This window comes from Malaclemys terrapin, chromosome 10 (genome assembly GCF_027887155.1).
Source record: "Malaclemys terrapin pileata isolate rMalTer1 chromosome 10, rMalTer1.hap1, whole genome shotgun sequence".
Classification (NCBI taxonomy): domain Eukaryota; kingdom Metazoa; phylum Chordata; order Testudines; family Emydidae; genus Malaclemys; species Malaclemys terrapin.
In genome coordinates, this window is record NC_071514.1 from 82,775,596 (window position 1) to 82,788,273 (window position 12,678).

Genomic DNA, 12,678 nt, shown 5'->3' on the forward strand with positions numbered 1-12,678 from the left:
TTACATATTTTGGCTGAGTTTGCAAATCTTTGCTTCCAGATTGCCTCGCCTTCTAATTAGACGGTGAGGGGTCTGATGCTCATAGCAGTGAATGGTAACTACTGAGTGACACCACGTAGAAGCAGAGTACCTTTACAGAGTGGAGACAGGCGACGTTTGCTGCATAATCATTCATTTCCAATAATATGCTTTGGGAACCTCAAATCCATTCCTGAAACTACGCTTCCTTCTATGAATATTAAGCGGTACTTCCATTACAGAAGGTCACCATCACTGGATAGGTCTTAATATTGCTGTAGGTTAGTCAAGTTTATATATTTAAACCAAAAAATAATAATTAAAAGACTGAGCAATTTCCAATTAGTGATCCAAATAATTTGTTTTGTATGGAAAATGTTACATTTCCAAGTTCACTGACTTCTAGCAACAATGTCTGTATAAATAGTGGAATTTTTTTTTATGAATGTTTTCATCTGAAGCAAATTTAATTAAAAACATGTTCACTACCCTTTCATTTTTGCGTTCCATGAATATTGCAGCACTGAAACTTAATCAGCACAATTTTAGCTCAAATATTTGCTTAAAAGTGAATTTTGATTGTATATTTAATTGTAAAAGTCACAATTTACCATTTTGCATTTAAATATGTAATTCACATTGTGCTGGCTAATGACATAATTCATCCAGTTAGGGAACAGAAATATAATGTGATTTATGTAATCCATACACCATGAGCTGAAAATAGTATGTTGAGTTTGTGAAATTCCCAGTTCTGACAATCTGCAGACCCAAAATGATTCACTGTTACAATTTGCAAAACCAAACCCACACTTTTACTTAACTCTCTCTTTCTGTAATCTGTTTTTATTAAATGTATCTGCCAAATTCTAAGGGAGGCTATGGGGAGAGAAAGCACTATTTAAAAAATAGTCCTACTTACTGTGTGTTGGTAAGGAGCTGAATTTTTCAAAAGCATAAATGGCAACTAAGCCCCTAACTCCTGTTCAAAGTCAATGGGCGTTAGGCACCTTCCTGTCATTTGTGTCTTGAAAATCTCCATAAGAGACCCTGCTGTGTTTATGGACGCATAGTGAGCCGTTCGGTTTGGTTTCCTTGGCATTTGTATCATGAGCTTCTTCAGAGAAATAAATTCACAAGTGTTTGCTTGTCATCACATGACAAGTTATGGAGCCTAGATTGATGTAATCAGCAACAGACACACGTCAGAAAACTTAATGTGGTTGAAAAGAATACAATTTTTTATTAATTCCTGATTGTGTGTTTTTTGGAATGGGCCTCAGGGGGTTCTTTACGTCTGCCAAGGAAAAAAGAATAATTCGTACAAGTTTATATTTAACTGCACCACAACCGTGGTGGAGAGCAGTGAAGTGGAGGTGCCCTTAATGACAGATATCTTTTATAAAGAGCCACTTTTATTAAGAATGTTAAAACTTATTGCGCTTTTGAAAATAATGGCTTCTATGCAACAGTAGCCCCGTGTGAAATTGTTGTTTAAATATGCAATAAAGTACTTGGATTGATTGATTTTATAACTGTTGGAAGTGTGTGTGTGTGTGAGAGAGAGAAGAAAACATTTGCACATCACAGTAGGATGTGCTCCAGTAGCACACAAAGTAGGTTTTTTTTAACTTTTCTAATTTTTTGTCTTTAAAAAAAGTGGCATGTGGTACATTACACATCAATATTAATTGTACCTATACGGGATTGGGAAGTGCAGAAGAAAGCATGTTTTGGGGCCCGAGCCTAAAAGCAGGACTAAGTATAGACTATGATCTTGCAAACATTTACTCACATTTCTTGTCCAATTAGGTATGTAGACACTGCAGATGGGCACGTTTCCCAGTGCCAGGAGATAGACTTGTGTCAGCGCCCCTCACGCTAGTGCCCTCAAAGCATTTTTTCTATCAGAAAATAGTTTCATTGAAATAAAAATATTTCATGGGAATATGTTGATTTTTGAGGAAATTTTTGATGGGGGAAAAAGTTGAAATGAATGATTGAATTGTTTCAGCTATTTTTGTTTTGGTAATGTCAAAATGTTTCATTTTGACTTTAAGACAGCCAAACATTAATTTTAATGTATTACCAAATAAAAGTCAATAATGAATCAAAAGAAAATGTTTTTTTACGTTATCGAAACAAAATGTTTTAATGGTTCCAAACTGAAATTAGTTGGGAATTTTCATTCTACAGGAAACGTACTTAATGTTGGCTTTTGTTCTGATTTGAGTTGAGTACAAATTTCAAAATGTTGCAATTTCCTGCAGAATGGAAACTCCGGTTTCCAATTGGCTGTAATTAGCACCATTCAAACCACGCGTCCAGTAGCAGCTGCCATATTGGATGAACTCTTGTCTTTTGTTTAAAAAAAAAAAAAATCAAAGGCATGAGTAAATAGTCCCCCTGTGAAAGTGAATATTGGCTTTTCAGCACTATAGCAATATCCTTTAGGTTCTAACAATGGTTGTCAAGTTTTTAACACTGTCAATGGAGCTTGGCTGCATCTTTGTCTGAAAAGTGCTGAGGATGTTTTGGAAAAAATATCAGTGAATAACCACCCAGTACAACCTCACTAATCTGCACTTATGGCTAGGATGCTGCTCACTGTGGATTGCTGAATTTTGCAAGTTAGGCACAAAGTGAGGAGAGGCCCTTTAAAAAAAAAAAAAATCCTTGTAGGTTTATTTTATCAATTATACTTTGGTTTTCTGTTTTACCATGCTTTGTAATGTGCTAGTAAATATGCCCTAGCACATTTTGTAGTAATAATAATAATAATAATAATTAATAATTAAAATGTCAGTAATATATAATATTTCCTTTTTCAGGTAAACTTACCAAGTAAGGTAAATGTTGTGAAAGTGACTTGTGTGCTGTCGCATGGGAGGTAGATAGCAGAGTTCAGTGCCCTATCCATTGGTCCACGCTGCCTCCCTTTGGAAATACTACATAAGACCTCCCTGTAGCATGGTTCCCGAAAGGCAGGAAGACCAGTAGTTTTTTGTGTGGATTCGTAAGGTTCAACGGTAGGAGGTAAAGCCTGTTTCTTGAGGTTGAAAGCCATTGCACTAGACCTATATGGCCTTGTCCTCTTAAAAACCAGACTTCACTCCTTCAGCACCTAAAACTCCCACTTGACATCAACAAGAGTTTTGGGTGTTCAGTGGTATCGGACCCTTATTTTGTGGTGTTATCAGATGGCAGGGACTTGAGTTATAACTAGTGAGAGGAGAGCATACAAATCCCCTAGGCAGCTTTGAAAGTTGCAGTAAAAATGTGTATTGGTAGCTGATTCTGAAGAATGAGCACCTTCAACTCCTGTTTACTTCAGCTGGATTTGCAGAATGCATTTAGTCTTATGTATTGTAGAGGCGGTCTGGTCTAGTGGCTAGGATACCGGACAAGGAGTCAGGAGACCTTGGTTGTATTCCTGGCTTGACTGTGACCTTGGTCAAGTCCTTTGATCTGTCCATGCCTCTGTCTCTCTCATCTATTAGGTGTGTAAACCCTTTGGGCAGGGGCTGTTTCCAACTATGGGTTTGGACACCTTGAGCAATGGGATCCGATAGGCACTACAGTAATACAGATATCTTCTTTCATCCCGGAGCATCTTTGAAGACACGGGGAGCAGTACAGTATCACCTTTCGTTCCTGTCGATGGCTTGTTCCTCCATTAAACCCAGACAGAATAATAATAAATATCATCTTGGTTCATTCTGGAGAACTGACAACCTTGATAAATTAGATATGACAGGGCGTAGATGTTCCCCACTCTTTAGCAAGACACCACATTTTTTCAGTGAATAAAAATATTTATCTGGACAGCGCTTTAAATGTGTGTCTTACTTATCTGTCATGTTTACTAATAAATTTTTATTGCTGTTTTACATACGGTGAAATTGAGACATGGAGTGACCTCACTGAAGGTCATAGAGGGAATTCGCATGGGCGTTGGGACTAGAATTCAGACGTCCCTGGCTTCCATCCTATAGTCATTCCACTAGTTCATGCACCTTCTCTTTTAAAATACAAAATCACTAGCCCTAAGTGGCCTGGAACTGCCTCTCCTCCTGCACTGTAGTGTCACAGTCAGTATGGACGCTCAAGCTTCATTTCCCTGGTTATAAAACAGAGGGCAGCTGGCAGTGTGTCCTCTGTGAGGGCTCTGAGACTCTAGAACTTGTCCTCCCCCTGCCCGCTCTGAAATAGACCAAATTTGGGGACTTTCCAGGCATGCTGCAAAGGACACTTGTTCGAGAGGGTCTCCAGAGAAGGCAGAGGGTGTGTTTCCTAGATGTTGGAGGGTAGGTGGTTGGCTAGCCAAATTTTAATAGACCTGAGTTCAGAGCTGCTGAGGTTTAATTTAATTGGATATATTTTTATGATTATTTTAGGGTGCGTAGAGCCTTGGACAGGCATCTAAGTTATTTTAAATCTAAATAAATAATACAATAGCTGATTGGGCTTGCACTCAATATTTATACACCTTGCACATCTCTAGCCACTGTGAGTAGAAATTCACCATTAGTGCATTTGTTACATTATGTATTTAATGTTTACATTAGTACAGACATGTTGCCATAGATATTTTGAAATCAGAGTCCATGTGAGATAAAAGTAATTTGAGACAAAGGTCAATAAGAATGATTAGCCCAGATTTTAATTTTTTTTTTCATTTTATTTTGCAGGTATTCCTTTGGTAAGTGAATGTAAATCAGAAAAAATATCCGCAGTAATTATTTATTGGTGCATTTTGTGGGTAGGTAGCTTTTAAATTATTTTTTCTCTCTCTTTCTCTCTCTCACTCACACAAAGGAATATTATAGTTATAATAATCTCTGCACTGTTCAGTCCTCTATCAAGCTTAAAGAAATCTTCCGTATATTCTATACATAGCTTAAGCAAAGGGAAACTGCTCTAATGTCTATGTTGAAATTGACTTAGTGAGAGATCCTGTATTAAGTAAAGAAAGCATGTAGGTTGGTCTAACTGCAATTTCTCCTGGACATGTCACATGACCACAGTTGGTACGAGCTCATTTTTTGACCGTGACAATGCCAAAGATTAAACCAGGTCTGAGAGTGAGTAGGAGCATGGACTGGAGTAGTAATGTGGGGTTGGGAATCTGGAGACCCAGCTCTGCCAGTGGCTTGTATGAATTCAGGGAATCAATTTCACCTCTGTTCCATTGGTGAGAAATGCAGATAATACCGCACGGGGGCCAGGGGAATGAATGTCCATACAGCGCTTAGAACAGACATCTTTCTGTATAAGTGCTAAGTATCCTGACCTAAATACATTCACCTGTACAAGTTGGGGTGAGTCACTTTGAGCAGGCAAACTTACCCTGTCACTGTACTGTACCAGTTCTGTAGATAAATAGAGGAGTCCTGTTGCAGGGCTGGCACTGACCAATCAAATCCTCTTTAATACAGAAACTATACAACTAGAATTTATTAAATCTAGATAATTTAGTGTAAAGGCCATTTTTTTAATATATGTATTATTGACTACCCCTCAAAACTGACAGGAAGAGAACTTTTTTTTTTACCTTTGAATGGATTGAGTCCTCCTTTACTTGTTAATTATTTGAATTGATTGGCCTGGTCTACACTGGGGGGGGGGGGGGGAGGGGGAGGAAAGAGAGGGGATCGATCCAAGTTACGTAACTTCAGCTACGCGAATAACATAGCTGAAGTCGACGTACTTAGATCTACTCACCACGGTGTCTTCACTGCGGTGAGTCGACTGCTGCCACTCCCCCGTTGACTCTGCCTGCGCCTCTCGCGGAGGTGGAGTACAGGAGTCGACGGGAGAGCGCTCGGGGGTCGATTTATCGCGTCTAGACTAGACAGGATAAATTGACCCCCACTGGATCGATCGCTGCCTGCCGATCCAGCAGGTAGTGTAGACATACCCTTGAAGAGGGAATGCAGAATAGAACTAGATAGAACTAGACAATCTATCTTGTCTATCTATCTAGACAATTGCTACAGGGTATATGCAGGGATCATCAGGCATGATGCTTTGTGTTATGAAGAGCTGGAGAACTGGGAAGAAATATTATTTTCCACATCTATTATCTACTTGCTGGAGAGTTCTCCAGGTCTGGTTTGGATTTGTATGGCAAAACCTAGTTTTATTATTTAGGATTTTTTAAACACCTGATTACTTCCATAAAGTTATTGAGGACACCCAGCATAGTTTTACCTTGTATTGACCATCTTAAATATTTTTTCCAGTTTCCTTATTGGTCATAGAGGAAACTCAGCTCTTCCAAAAACGTTGACTGTGTCTGCATTATCTCCTGAATGGACAAACACCCTGCTCTGATTAATCAAGTCCTTTGTACGCAGTGGGATCTCTCTTTTCATTTTTGGATAAAATGCTATTTCTGAATAAGATGAAGGAGATGGAAATCTTAAGCTGCTTTTGTGAGAGTACAGGAAAACCACAATATTTTTGTTATAATATAGCTGAAACAACAACATTGTGATCCATTCCTTTTGCTGTAGAAATACATTAAATATTGCTGAGCTTTGAAGGCTGTTCCACGCTTTGGTAGCATCTACTTCAAAGAATTATCTGAAAAATTTCCGGAGTGATCTTTGGAAATGCTGACGGATGCTGTTCCCCTGCAGGAAGTGTGCTTTTTTTGAGACATCTTAGGATGGATTTTGGTAGCCTCCTTGAAAACTGCAGGCTGTCCCCATGAATTTTAAAGCACTCCCGAGTCTGGCAATAGTTGGAAATAACAACAAGCTGTTAGGCCAAATGGGATCAACTGGTATTGCCACAGGTTTTGCTCTTTGCTCTCTTTACTGCTGTCAGGTAACAGTTATTAAAAACACTCCTCACTTCAGGCAATGAACGGCGAAACAGACATGCTGCAGCTTTCGCAGAGCACAGGCTTGCATTTTGCTCTTTATCTTTAAAAGGTGAGAGGAGTATGTTACAATGCAAATCCGAGAGCTGCTGCAGCCTGGGAACTTAGACCTGTTTTGAAATCAGTGGGGTTGTAGTTAATCCTTCTGCCTTTTTTTTTTATTATTCTTATTCGGAAAGGATGACTTCAGTTTTAAAATGTCACGCTTTAGCGAGTTGGTGGTGGTGAAAGGGGCCAGACGGATACTCCTGGAACCTGAAGTCCTTTGTTCATCCACCAGGCAGGTACAACGCTGGCAGTGCAAGGTTCTCCAGCACCATCCGGCTAATGTGCCTGAACTGTAACCTGATGGAACGCTCTCTGGATAGCTTTAATCCTCTGTTGATTCTCAGCTGAGACTACTAAGAAGGCGCTTGTGAACGGATGGAGTCACGATCATGTTCTCAGTGGAGCGCACACGCTCACTTAGTGTCCAGATGCTCAATTCCTTGAGGGCTGGGCTTTTGTGGCAGCTCTGCAAGTGAAATCCCAGTTTGAGCTTCCTCCTGGAGCTTGGCTGTCCTTTGGGTTCCCCTTCATGACATCTTTGGTTCTAGCGCCTCAGAGGGCCACTTCCACCTCTTTAATATCCTAGGGCGACCTGCACTTGCCACAGTCAGCAGAACAGACTCACCAGCTTTATGCAGGGTTTTGACACCCCCTAGTAGGTCAGGAGAAGATTCTCACCAGCCAGTTACAGGTCTAAATGGTGGTGGCAGGGGTGGTGTTTTTTATAAGGGTACCTCTCCTGGTAGTTTGGAATGAGCCGGAAACCACCAAGTTAATTTCATAGGCCACTGACCAGCCCTGGGGTAGGTATAATTTTCTGTCATTACGGATCCATTCTGAATAAAAATAGTTTATCTGAAGGGGTCCCTGTTCAAGCGGTTGGGTTTTTGGACGAATTGGAGTAAGTCCAGAGGAGAGCAGGAAAAAGGATGAAAAATCTAGAAAGCATGACCTATGAGGAAAGATTGAAAAAAATGGGGTTTGTTTAGTCTGGAGAAGAGAAGACTGAGTGGAGACATAACATTCTTCAAGTACGTAAAAGGTTCCCCTAATGAGGAGGGTGGTAAATTGTTCTCCTTAACCATTGAAGACAGAACTAGAAGGAATAAGAGTAAATTGCATCAAGGGAGATTTAGGTTAGACAGTAGGAAAAACTTGCTCTCACTGTTAGGGTGGTTAAGAACTGGAACAAATTACTTAGGGAGGTTGTGGAGTCTCCATTATTGATGGTTTTTAGGAACAGGTTGGACAAACACTTGTCAGGGATGGTGTAGATAATACTTAGTCCTGCCTCAGTGCAGGGGACTGGACTAGATGACCTATCAAGGTCCCTTCCAGTCCTACATTTCTTTGATTCTAATGGCTTCAAATCCCATTATGAGTCTCCTAAAATAATCCCATACATGTTTTTTTAATTTGGAGCCTGATTTCAGTGGGTTAACACAGTGTGGTTTTTTTTTCATGGTGTTTTCACCTTATCTCTGCTTTATAGTGAACTATAGAAAGAGATGCTGCACTGAAACGTAGGCTCTGTGTAGGCTTTCTTTCATTTGTCTTGCCATTCTAGTATATGCATTAGTGCCCCAGAAATTCAAACGGTAATTTGATAGCCTAGCATTTGGCATAATGTCACTTATTGCTGAGGAAATGCTGGTAGAACGAGATGTCAGTGACGTGGGAAAAGACCAGCACAGTTGCAGAAAGGTTGGAAGAATCCTATGGATTTGTAATGGGCGTCTGTGGCTCTCCTTATAGAGTACAGATCCAGATGTGTTGCAGGAAGATGCCATTGTTTGGGATCTATCACCATGTAATAAGACACCTTTTGGAGTAGCGTTTTTGCTTTTCTACAAGGAGCACTTGGAGCTGTCGAAGGCAAAAAAGCGTCTATTTGTCTTCCAGAGAATTGTGTGCAGTTATCAACATGACCCTTAAATCGAGGGAGTGGGGAAACAATTTATCTAATTTGATTCTTGATGCAGAAAGGGCTCACATTTAAAGCCAAAATAAATGGTTCCTTGGGGAGAGTTCAGAGTCTACTTTCCACAGTCCCTGCAAGTGACCTATATAGGTAAAGTTGAATGTGTTTTATAAGAGTGCAAATTTCCAGTCTTGCAGAGAACATCAGTAAATTCTGGTGGGGAAAGAAGACAATTAGAACTTCATTGTATTTACTCTTCAATTTATATTTCTTCTTACCTTACTTGTAAACACAGAATTGCAAATTAATAACTCTATACCTATACCTGCTCCAAATGTTATGTTGTATCTCAGCAGACTTCTTATTTCATAGTTTCAGGTGAAGTCTTTGATTAAAGGAGGAGGAATAAAAAGTTGAGAGCCATAATTCTCCATTACTTGTAAAATCTTCACTTGCGCTTAACTTCAATGCAAATTGTTCTGAGAGGAGGATTTTCTTTTTAAAAGGTCTTTAGGGATCTTGAATTTTAGATTTGCATTGACATAAAATGAAATGTTAAAGTGCATGGTTAGAGTTTTGGATTTTACTGTACTGGATTGAGGCACATTTCCTTTGGGAGTGTTTCTGAAGAAGGGGTAGGAGCATTCTGTGCCAAGGAGACCTTTCTGCATAAAAGAGCAGAGTTTTCTTATTTGTCCTCCAATATCAGTTAGTATTGTTGTGGGCATGGAAGAAAAATGTGATTAAGCTGCAGGGATTAAGGAGAAGCCAGATCAGCATGATTCCAAAGCCTAAACTGAAATGCAGTACAGATGTAAGACATTTTCATTAAAACTGGAGGTGGGCCTGAGCTGGGATATTTGCATCTGGATCCCAGCTTGCCCAAAGCTAGGCGATTGTTTTGGTTTGGGCGCAAACTCTGATTAAAAGAATATATTTTGGATGCTGTGTTCAAACTAAGAGTGGCAGAGGGAGACGATGCACCAAAGCGTTCAGTCTATGGGGTAAGAGCACGTAAGAATTATAGTAGCATACAGTAGCACTTATTACATCAGTAGCTTATAGTGATCCAGAGTTTATCTGAGGCATGCTGTGGTAATGGGCATTATGGTGGAGAGGAGATAAAAGTAGTAGAATGAGCAGGACAAGATAATTTTTTTTTATTATTTCTGTGGAATTTGCTTTCTGTTTACAGATCTGCAGAGTCTAGTTTCATTCCATAAGAATTTTAGCAAATCCCTCTGGGGAGACCCCTTTGGACACCCATATGGTGATAGAATTCCGTTTTTGGGGGGTGGTTGGATGCTGATAATTCCTTTTCCTGGCTAACGTTGTGATCTGGTGTTCCTAGTTCTCGTGTAAGAGTGGGAAACTTTTCCCTCTGCCTTATTAAATCTATTTTTCAAACTGTCACTTCACCAGGTCTAGTGACAGAGTCGGATGTTTATGTGGCCCTGGACACTTGAACTCTGGTGTTTTCAATCACAACAGCACCTCTTGCCAGCCGTTGTGAATTAAATACTCCTCATGACCTCTTACCCTCGCCGCTCTTAAATTCATGCTTTAAAAACAGCTTAATGAGGGGTTTACTGGCCCAATTGGAAGTTTTTATTAAAACCTATTAGTGCACTAGAGTAGCCTGCCTGAAGGAAACGATTAGCCCAAAGCAACTAAATTCAAGCTGGCCCCTAGCCACACCAGGTTTTCTCTAAACTGTTTCCAGACCCACGTTAACCCTCACACTGCAGCTTGCATGGTATTCATATCCTCTGGTTTAATTTATGGCTTGTCTGATTCACCCCCCAACCTACCTTCTTCCCCCCATGTTCACGAAAGCATTTTGTTTTAATTTAATTATGCTCTCCATAAGGGGCAACTTCCCTTTATCCAGGTCTGACTTATCTGAGCGCCTCAAATGTGTTGAACTAGCTCCCAGAATTCTCCACTGATCCCAGCCAGAGATGAGCTTTTATGCAAGTTGGTCATTTGGAGGCCAGATGGCTGAGGGCAGTAATGTTCAAGCCGTGGGTTCTGAGCTGCATTTGGTTCTGCATAGGGCCCTCTCCTCAGAGATTTCAACAAGGAGCATGGTGCTGATGTAGCGATGGCTTTGACAAGACGCAGGGGGCAATTTTTAAAACAAGGCTGCGTGTGTGTGTTCGTGTATGCTCTGGGGAAAAGGGGACAGGCCTGCCACTGACTTGCTGTTTGGCCTGTCACAAGGCACTTAGTCTCTGTTCCTCATCTGCAAAATTGTCAAGTGCTTAAATGCCCCATAGATGAAAGATGCTATAGAAGTCCCCACTATCAATGATTACAGTCGGGTAGCGAAAGAAAGCAGGAGAGAACTTTGGCCTTGCTTTAGCATTGAAGAAAGTTGCTCTATTAAGCCCTGAGCCTGGAAGGCGCTGATCTCCCTGAGCTGTCTGTTCCGCATTGAGGGTAATTAACTGTCACTTTTGTATGTATTCTGTTACCCCATCTCCCCCACTCCACCCCAGCCTGCTTGTCTCATCCACCTGTTATGTTTCCGTCTTTTAGACTCTCTGCTCTTTGAGGGAGGACTGTCCTTTCTTATGTGTTTGTGCAGTCCCTAGTCTGGCTGAGGTTTCTAGGTACACGTCTACCCTGATATAACGCGACCCGATATAACACTAATTCGGATATAACGCGGTAAAGCAGTGCTCCGGGAGGGTGGGGCTGCGCACGCCGGTGGATCAAAGCAAGTTTGATAGAACGTTGTTTCACCTATAATGCGGTAAGATTTTTTGGCTCCCCAGGACAGCGTTATATCGAGGTAGAGGTGTACTACTACAATGTAAATGTTTAATCGTAAACTTGTCACGTTGACGTATTCTGCATCTGTTTTAATTTTTTGGGGTCCCTTTGCAACTCCACACGCTGATGAAGTAACTCTTCAGTCGCTAATGAGAATATTCCAGTGCCCTCTGGATCATTGCCATGTATGTCGGACGTTCTCATGCACCTTTTTACCCTTCATCGTTAACCTGTAAATGGAGAAGAAAACTTGAAGATGCACGAGTACTCTGGTTTATAAGGCCATGTACCTGTATTCAACTGGAAAGACTCCATCTCCCTCGCTGAAAGCCAGCATGTAGAAAACACCAGCAATCGGTTTGAAAACTAGGTGGTTGACAATCTGTCATTTAGATTGTCACTTAAATGGGTAAGATTTATGGCCTGGAATGCTATATTCAGCATTGGCAGTGTGGTCCTCCATAGAGTTAAACTAACAAAAACAAAAAAAGCCACTGTCCCTTTTGACACCAGTAATTTCCTATGAGATGTAGCTCAGGCTTCTTTGTTCTTGCTAACAAATGGGTGCACCAAACTTGCTGGATATCTTTTAAAAAGAATCCTCTGGAAAAATCTGCCATTAAAGTTATTACTATAAAGTAGTGTCTTTGATTGCAGCAATTATGCAAATGAATATAAGGGATAAAATACATCTTAGGAAGGGCTGATGCAAATGGTGATGCTGGAATGAGTGCATAACTTTTTGAAACAGATCTTTTTCTTGCAAGTAATTTTCTTCAGCAGTTTGCCAAGTCAACTGGATGTCAATCTATGTAACCAGTGTTTGGCCTGAAGATGCTATTTTATTGTCTCTCGGTATAGGAATGTAAATATGTGTAGCCGGTCAGCTGATCTAGCAACATTTTTTTTTTACTAAGCTATGTATTTCCCTAAGACTTTGTGCCTTCCTATGTCCGGGTTTTAATAGAATAACCAAATGATTTTCACACACAGACTTCTTTAGCTTACATCACAACCCTGTAGT

At 40.4% G+C, this 12,678-nt stretch overlaps 1 protein-coding gene across 2 annotated transcripts in view; it reads left to right on the forward strand.

The window, feature by feature from the left end:
• LMF1 (lipase maturation factor 1) overlaps nucleotides 1-12,678 on the forward strand; it is a 340,789-nt gene that overhangs the window by 39,370 nt on the left and 288,741 nt on the right. Inside the window, exon 3 of one of the 2 annotated variants that reach the window (XM_054042585.1) lies at nucleotides 4,710-4,720. The exons of the other annotated variant lie outside the window; for it this stretch is intronic. Coding sequence (XP_053898560.1) covers nucleotides 4,710-4,720 — 11 coding nt within the window. The remainder of the gene's footprint in view (nucleotides 1-4,709; nucleotides 4,721-12,678) is intronic. 2 annotated transcript variants of the gene reach the window in all.